The sequence below is a fragment of the Syngnathus floridae genome, chromosome 1 (genome assembly GCF_059516105.1).
Source record: "Syngnathus floridae isolate MCC-2025c chromosome 1, RoL_Sflo_1.0, whole genome shotgun sequence".
NCBI lineage: Eukaryota > Metazoa > Chordata > Actinopteri > Syngnathiformes > Syngnathidae > Syngnathus > Syngnathus floridae.
This window is the reverse complement of record NC_142413.1, coordinates 26543370-26552678: the sequence shown is the minus strand read 5'-3', so window position 1 is coordinate 26552678 and position 9309 is coordinate 26543370. Positions and strand designations below refer to the sequence as shown.

The window sequence follows — 9309 nt, the reverse complement described above, 5'->3', positions numbered from 1 at the left end:
TGTTCTGGGCGTCGAAGCGAGCAAAGAAGCAGTTAAGATCGTTCAGCAGACGGACGTCGCCCTCACAGCTCCTCAGCGCGGGCTTGTAGTCCGTGATGGTCTGAACGCCCTGCCAAAGGCTACGTGCCAATAATACCAATACCAATAATAATACCAATAAAGGTTGTTACTTTATAATAATAATAATACCAATAATACCATTCACTATTATTATTAGTGTGAAGGTGAAGACCTTCACACTATTATTATTCCTGTACTGATCTCCCTGTGCGTTATGTACTTCATGTACGTTGTCACAGTTCATCAGCCAGCCAAACTCATGTATAGAACACTTGAGCCAGGATTCAGAGCGTCTTGCTCCCTTTATTTCGATTCAGTGTTAAACACAACGAGTGAAACTGCAAGTGAAACAACAAACACACTTAGTTTCTTCTATAAGTTTTCTTCTTATCTTATAAACAATAATAAAGTTATCCAATAAAACAATGATAACTTACAGCCGTTGATTCCGTGAGCATAAGGAGAGGAGAAAGTTTCGCTTAGATGACGCGAGTAACGCCAACGTCTCTCCACTCATCAGATGTCAAGTCGCTTCAACAAAAACATGCGCAGCTTCCGGTGCATTTCAAAATACATTTCCGGTTTGCTTCCGAACGACAAATAACCATTGTGTATGCTTCTTTACATAGAAAACATTTCTTACATCATGAAAACAATTCTGAGGGCAGAACACTCCCCGTCTGGCATTTAATGCCACTAACCTTTGAAACTACTTTCCTTTTTTCTCAGTCCACTTTTAATCCGCCTTTTCCATGAGAAGGACCACTTCAGAAATGGGCCGCAGGTAAATTTTCGAGATGCCTTGGGATGATGTCCTCACCTCAACCTTCTGGACCTTCCCATCACTGCTCTTGGGGGTGGATATGACCATAGCCATCGGCCACTCATTCCTTGGCGATTGAGTTTGCTTTAGCAGCACAATGTCCCCTGGTTGAAGGTTGCGTTGTGTCCTGTGCCACTTACGTCTCGGATGAAGAGTGCTCAGGTACTCATTTCTCCAACGGTTCCAGAATTCGTTCGCCAGCGCCTGCACTTGCCTCCACTGGCCTCTCAGAAGGTCTTTCCCCGCAAACTCGCCCGGAGGAGCAAGCAGGCCTGGCTTCTGTGTCAGTAGCATGGAAGGAGACAGCAAGACTGAAGCAGAGGGGTCTGATGAAATAGGGACCAACGGCCTGGCGTTGATTATTGCCGACACCTCCGCCATCAACGTGCACAGGACCTCATGTGTCAGGCGAGTATGTTTGTTTTGAAGAAGCATGGAATCTAATATTCTTCGTGCCACCCCAATCATGCGTTCCCACACACCTCCCATGTGGGAAGCGTGTGGTGGGTTGAACTCCCACGTGCAGTCTTTGCTGTGGAGATAATTCAAGATCTTGTTCTGCTTTTCATGTTCTGCACTAGCAGCCACGAAATTTGTCCCTCTGTCTGACCTGAGCTGCTTTGCTGGGCCCCTGACGGCAAAGAATCTCCGTAGCGCATTTATGCAACTGGCAGTATCCATCGATTCAATAATTTCAATGTGTACTCCTCTGGTGCACATGCATGTGAACAGAATGGCCCATCTTTTGCTTTCTGCCGCACCTCCACGAGTGCGTCGTGTCACCACCGTCCACGGTCCAAAGACATCCAGCCCCACATAGCTGAAGGGTGGAGAGGTGTCGAGTCGCTCCGGAGGGAGGTCAGCCATTTTTTGCACTTCCACCTTCCCTCTCAGCTTACGGCATGTCACACAGTGATAGAGGATAGAGCTCACCAGCCCTTTGCCAGCGACAATCCATAGTCCAGCTGCCCTGATGGCTCCCTCTGTGAATTGTCGCCCCTGGTGCTTTACCTCTGCATGATGGTGTTCCACAAGCAGCCTGGTGACCTGGTTTTGCTTCGGGAGGATGATTGGGTGTTTTCTCTCTGAGTCGAGAGAAGCATGCCTGAGGCGCCCTCCGACCCGCAGCAGGCCCTCACACATGTAGGGGTCCAGGGTCAAGATCTGACTTGAGTTAGAGACTTCTTTGTGTGCTTTAAGAGCAGCGTATTCATCTGGATATACATCTCTTTGGACAGTCTCTAGTATGAGTCTCTTGGCTGCTGCAAGCTCCTCAGGAGTGCGAGGTCCGCTGCACTGATGCCAGCCTTTGCATGCATGCTGTGGTGTGTCTGTTGAGTCTGAGGTGGAGATTGACTTGTGAGAACGCATCTGATGTATCAGAAAGGAAACGGCTCTCAGCAAGGAGCTCCATTTTGAAAAACGCTGGAATCTTGAAGAGGTAAGTGGCTTGGTTTCGATGTGCGTAAGTAAAGCTGTCACTTGCGGTCTGACCTCCACATCTTTTCCAGGCTCTATCAGATCGAACTGAATGTGCGTGTCCAGCTTAGGAGTCTTGTGAAGAAAGTCGGGTCCTACGAACCACATTGTGTCCATCAGCTGTGATGCAGGTACTGACCTGGTGGCTAAATCAGCAGGGTTATGTTCCGATGGCACATAATGCCACTGCTCAGGAGAGGTTGTTTGGCGAATACGATGCACACGATTGTGCACGTACACAAAGAAGCGCCTTGAGTCGTTATAGATGTATCCCAGGACCACCTTGCTGTCGGAGTAGAATTTCACAGCGTCTGGTTTGTGGTCCAGTTCACTCAAGACCAACTCTGCCAGCTCAACAGCCAGGACGGCACCACAGAGCTCAAGTTGTGGGATCGTAGCCTCCGGCTGCGGTGACAGTCTAGCCTTTCCCATCACAAATCCCACTTTGCAATGACCCTCCTTACTGACTGCTCTTAAGTATGCAACCGCCCCTATAGCCCAGTTAGATGCATCACAAAAACCACACAGTTCTGTGTACCTTGGCTCCGAGAGTGACATTGAAACATAGCAGCGGGGCACATGGAGTTTTCCACATGCTCGCCTTTTCGTCAGGGAGTGGAGTGTCCCAATCCTGGACACCACTGGACAGCTCTCGCAGCAGCAGCCTGCCTTTGATGGTCACTGGGGCGGCCAGACCCAGCGGGTCGAAGACGCTGTTGACAACTGACAGCACCCCACGGCGAGTGTAAGGCTTATCAGCAATGGCCACGTTAAAGGTGAGCATGTCTGTGTTAATGTCCCAGCATAAGCCTAGGCTCCTCTGCGCAGGGAGAGAATCATCATTATGCCCCAGCTCTCTAATGCCAGAAGCCAGTTTTTCAGGTTCGAAAGCTTTCATCACAGTGACACTGTTTGATGCAATTTTGTGCAGCTTCAAATTAGACTCAGTGAGTGAGGCACAGGTACGTTTCAGCAGGTCTATGGCAGCAGACTCGGTGGGCAGTGACACGAGTCCATCATCAACGTAGAAATGTCTATGAACAAACTGTGTTGTGTCAGTGCCATACCTTGCTTCACCTTTCTTGGCAGCACGCCGTAGTCCATAGATGGCTACTGCAGGCGATGGGCTGTTGCCGAAGACGTGTACTCGCATGCGGTACTCTTGAACCTCTTTAGACAGGTCATTGTCTTTGTGCCACAGAAATCTGAGGTAATCTCTGTGCTCATGCCTCACCAGGAATCCATAAAACATCTGCTGGATGTCCGCAGTGACAGCAATGAGATCTTTCCTGAAACGCAGCAGCACGCCAAGCAGAGTGTTATTCAGGTCGGGCCCTGTGAGAAGCACTGAGTTGAGGGAGAGGCCGTTCAGTTGGGCGCTTGAGTCAAACACGACCCGTATTTGCCCAGGCTTCTGGGGGTGGTACACACCAAAAAAGGACAGGTACCAGCATTCTTTTGTGTCGTCAATGGGTGAGGCAATCTCTGCATGGTTGTTTTCAAAAAGCTTTTCTATGAAGGAGGAAAACTCCTCTTTCATCTCAGCGTTTTTTCTCAAAGTGCGCCATAGAGAGCTGAGACGAGACAGGGCTTGCGCTCTGTTATTTGGGAGTCGAGGTCGAGGTGACTTAAATGGTAGGGGAGCTACCCAGTTATTCCTTTCATCCTGGGCGACTTCTTTTTCCATAATTTCCAAGAAGAATTCGTCCTCAAAGGACATGGCACACTTGTTGTCACTGTCTGTTCGTTGGAAAACAGTCTGCCCGAGCTGATCCTTGACTGGCAATGCTTTCAACGTATGTGTAGTGTGGCTATGCTTGTCCTCCCTGCCGTAGCATGGTTTCTCTTTCACACTGATGCTGTTTTGGCAAGGAATGAGAAGTGACGGACGTCCATTTTGAAGCACATGAGTTTTGAAGACGCTCAGGGTTGGCTTGTGGGCGTTGTCCAGGCAGACTTCGCCTATAATGACCCAGCCTAAGTCCAGGCGCTGGGCAAAAGGTGCGTTATGAGGGTTAGGGTTAGACTTGATCTCTCACTTTGTGTGCACGTATCATATCTCTCCCCAACAGGATCATCATCTCTGCATCAGGATCCAGGTTGGGAATGAGAGGAGCGAGATGCTTCAGGTGCGCATGTGTGAGGGTTACCTCTGGAGTTGGAATCTCAGATTTGTTATTCATTATTTCATTGCACTCAATGAGAAGTGGAAGGTCTAGGCGCACACCTCCGTTCACTGCTTCGACCTGAAAGCCCGCCGCCTTCCTGCCGATCATCTCTGTGGTGCCGGCGCAGGTCTTCATCAGGTAAGGGGAGAGGCTGCTCTTGACTTTGAAAAGGTGGAAAAATTCAGAGCGGGCCAGTGAGCGGTTGCTCTGATCGTCAAGTATGACATACATCTTGACAGAGCGATCCGGCTGTCCCCGAGGGAAGACGCGCACCAGGCACACCTTTGAGCATGAACATGGGAGGTTGCCCTTGCCACAAACTTTAGTGCATCGTGACGTCACTTCGAGTGGGGAATTGCCTTGTGCCACTGTGTCTATTTGTGGAAGGGCCGATTGATCGGGAGGCAGAGAGGTGTCTGGGTGCATCGCAGAGCTGTGTCTTTGGCTGTCACACTCACCACATTTCAATGATGCCTGACAATCCTTGGCAAGGTGGTTTGGGGCGCAGCATTTAAAACAGCGTTTATGTTCTTTAAGAATGTCTTTTCTTTCCTGTAATGTTTTCGCTCTAAATGATCTGCATTTTTCCAATGGGTGTGTTTTCTTGTGCACAGGGCAATAACGAGCCGGATCATTGTTTTCCTTTCCATCTTCCGTAGAGTTTAAGGTGTTTGCATCAGTGGTACCAGACACGTCTGTTTTGCGCACAGATACAGCAGTCTTAAATTCACTTGGCTTGAATGGAGCTTTCTCACCTTTGCCATACGGCTGGCTACTGATGGACAGGCTGAAGTTTGGGTCGTTTCGAGCCTTGGCTTGGCCATACACAAAGTCCACAAAAAAAGAAAAGGGAGGGAAAGATGTCCTGTAGCGCTCCTTGTACTTTGAGCCTACACCGAGCCATTTCTCCTGCAGGCCTGAAGGTAACTTCTCCACGATAGGCTTTATCCCACGAGGCGTGTCGAGGTATGCAAGGCCAGGAAGATATCCATCGTTTTTGGCTGCTACATAATAGCTCCATGAGGAGATCACTGAGCAATCTTAGCTTCGTGTTGTCTCTAGCAGACAGACGGGGAAAATCGTCCACTCTTTTGAACAGGGCATTTTCAATTATTTCTGGTGCGCCATAGCATTCATGCAGTCTATCCCAGGACAGTTGTAGAGCAGCTTTGGGCTTGGTGACATAAACAGCACGGATCCTCTTTACATGTTCAGACGAGTCTTTACCGAGCCACTTCACCAAGAGGTCTAGCTCCTCACTATATGATAAACCTAAGCCTTGTGTTGCATTTAGGAATGAGGACTGCCATGCCCTAAAATTCTCTGGCATATCATCAAATTTTGTGAGGCCAGTAGTCACTAATTCTCTGCGAGCAAGAAACTTGGCAAAGTCTATCATTTGTGGAGGGCTAGCATGAGGAGGAGAATACCGACCTTGTTGCATATGTGGACTGTCAGGTGGCTTTGGGGCAGATGTGTGCCTTGCTGCATGTAAAGACTGAGTCGGGGTTCCGATGTCACTCTGAAGAGGCCTGAGGTTATCACGCAAAGGCCTGGAGTCATCCATGCGTGGTGGTGTCGTAGGTGTGGGTGATGACTGTCGTAGGAGGCTGTACTCACAAGGTCTGACTGGACCATGAAATGGGGGGCCATAATACGGAGTGTTGATTGCCTCTTGGAACTGCTCTTTACCTCACGTTCCTCATCCACTGTTGGTCTGCAGACGTTGTGTGAGGACCTCTCCTCAGCTGCTGCAGGTGGTAGACTATGCGTGGGTTCGCGGCGCCAGACTCCACTGTAGGCTACAAGGGACTGTGGGTTGAGCTGTGTTTGGCTTTGCACATAATCTTCAGTGCGTTTTTGAGCCACATGTGCTGGCAAATGACTTTTTATGCTCAGCACATCTTCATTTTCTATAGCTGCAGCTGCTTCCAATACTTCTGCTCTCACCCGTGCCACTTCTGCTTCCTTTTCAATTTCCAATTCTTCTAAATCTATGTCTAGCCTAGCTCGTTGCCTTTTAATTTCCAACTGCTTCCTTGAATAGGCTACCTTGGTTGCCGCTGCTTCAGCCGAAGCTCTGGCTCTGGCAGCTGCCTCCAGAACGGAATTGTAGGATGACGAGTGCTTGGAGTTAGCACTAGCTCTCGATCGACTGTGGACTGATGACTTGGAAGATGAAGGTCGACGTGAATTCCTTTCAAAGTCCACCGTCTCCATGTCGATAACACTGGATACATCTTCGGCGGTCATGTTTGAATCTTTCGGTGTTTCCTTAACTCACTGTGGTGCGGCTTTTCACTGTACTGATCTCCCTGTGCGTTATGTACTTCATGTACGTTGTCACAGTTCATCAGCCAGCCAAACTCATGTATAGAACACTTGAGCCAGGATTCAGAGCGTCTTGCTCCCTTTATTTCGATTCAGTGTTAAACACAACGAGTGAAACTGCAAGTGAAACAACAAACACACTTAGTTTCTTCTATAAGTTTTCTTCTTATCTTATAAACTATAATAAAGTTATCCAATAAAACAATGATAACTTACAGCCGTTGATTCCGTGAGCATAAGGAGAGGAGAAAGTTTCGCTTAGATGACGCGAGTAACGCCAACGTCTCTCCACTCATTAGATGTCAAGTCGCTTCAACAAAAACATGCGCAGCTTCCGGTGCATTTCAAAATACATGTCCGGTTTGCTTCCGAACGACAAATAACCATTGTGTATGCTTCTTTACATAGAAAACATTTCTTACATCATGAAAACAATTCTGAGGGCAGAACAATTCCTGTCCTTTATTGTGTGAAGGCAATGGCCTTCTCACATACGTTATTCTACATGGGCAAACTACGGCCCGCGGGCCACATCTGGCCCACGGGGTCGTTTAATCCGGCCCGCCAAACCTGAATAAATTGTATTATTAAAAATTGTTTGGGTCATTTTTCTTGCAATTACTGTTTCCCCAATAGATGGGGAACCGTCCGCTCGCGCATTTACTCCCGGAAGCCGTATCAGAAAGCTCGGTGCGCACTCACAAGTACGTGTACGTACTAAGTAGTACGGACCCGGCGCACTCCGCGCTCTATTTCCATCGGTGCCAAATTTCGAGTGTGGGCAGTGACGTCAGCATTCTCGTAATTCGCGCACCGAGCTTTCAGATAAGGTTTTACGCTAACGCCACCCACAAACCTTCCCCTGGAATCCTTCCATTAAAATGAGTGGCCCGAGGAAAAGAAAGGTGGACACTGAGTGCCGAGTGTTTAAAAAAAGAGTGGACCATTTGGCTCGACCTACGTGTGTGAGCAGACGCTCAGCCACATGAACGTCAACAAAGCCCGTCACATATCTAGGTTAATGGACGGACACCTCGGCTCTATCCTAAGAATTACCACAACAAATTTTACTCCAGACCATGATGCCTGAGCAAAAAAGGGAAACCAACAATACTATTTATTTCTTTAATACTTTATTTAGATGTATTCTTTCACTGATTCTTCAAGATGATGTATTCTGTCAGAATGTTTGCCGTTTGATGTGATTTCGCCTCATTAGATAAACATATTTCATAAATCTGACCTGCAGGTGCTGAAGTGATGGAAACTATTATTCATAATAACAGTGTCATATTTAATGAGAATCACTGATAGTAGTTTTTTGGTGAAATCTTTTTTTAATGCTGTTAATAAATGCATTTGTTTTCAAAACGCTTTTTTTGAATATCCATGCTTTACTACCTATTAAAAGTAACAACCTTTTATGCAATGACCTTTACATGTCATTTCTATTACTTCACACAAATACTACATCCATCTGCTCCTGGTTTGGCCCCCCGGTCAAAATTTAGAACCCAATTCGGCCCGCAAGTCAAAAAGCTTGCCCACCCCTGAGTTAGACTAACTGCTCTCTGTCTTTATGTCACTGTGTGTTCAAACGCAGTGGCTATATTAATTAATTTCCGTAGTTAAGCTGGTGTATATAATATCTTGTGATTTTTGTCATCTAGCTGTAACGTCGTGTTTATTTAAATGAACAAAATGGCTTTGAAAAGAGATCTTACGAAAAAAGGTTCTCCAGCCTTATGGCTGGGGGTGCTAGTGATCCCGGGATGGTTCATGCGCCTACCTGTAGAATAAGGGATCTCCAGTTCAAACTTACAGTGAACAACTGAGGAGCAGTCGTCCATTTTTTTCGTTTTACGTTTCTTTTTTTTTTCTTTTCCGTTTTTACATTTCGTCTTACAATGGAGGAGTACATATCCAAACAATTTTCAACTATGGATTTTCGGTCGAAGCAGGAGGTCATCAGTCAAGGAAGAGCAACTCTGGAGTTAAAAGGTTTGATTCGGACAACGGGACTTCAGAACGGAGTGGTACGCACGATCGAAAACAAGTTTTTGATTCCATGTGCTTTATTGAGTGTTTTTATGTGAAGACTGATGATATGGGATTTCAATTAAAATAGTTCAAATTAAATAATGAATAAGCCACACTAGAGCAGCGTTCCTCAACCTTTTTTGTGACATGGTTCGGTACCGGACAAATTTTACCGGGGGGGGGGGGGGGAATGACGTTAGCAAGTAGCTTCTTGCTAACGCTAGCATTCATTTACTGGTTAACTTGATTGCAGTGGTTGATAGTTTACAAGATGTGTTCATAAATATGTGAGGGGATTTATTTTGTTACGTGTTATGTAGTATGTATGGAGCAGTTTTCTGCCGTTGACACGCGCAAGTAAACCCTACCTCGGCTACAAAACTACAAATATGTCTTCCGGAAAGGGAG

At 47.0% G+C, this 9309-nt stretch overlaps 1 protein-coding gene across 1 annotated transcript; it reads right to left on the bottom strand.

Annotated features, from left to right (window-relative positions):
• Window positions 1-338: 338 nt before the first annotated feature.
• LOC148404742 (uncharacterized) lies at window positions 339-7263 on the bottom strand. Its single transcript, XM_088391199.1, has 2 exons — window positions 7078-7263; window positions 339-6978 (listed from the first exon to the last, which is right to left on the bottom strand). Exon 2 carries the CDS (start codon window positions 4080-4082, stop codon window positions 2874-2876), a length of 1209 nt encoding a protein of 402 aa, XP_088247325.1. The 5' UTR covers window positions 4083-6978; window positions 7078-7263; the 3' UTR covers window positions 339-2873.
• Window positions 7264-9309: the final 2046 nt, after the last annotated feature.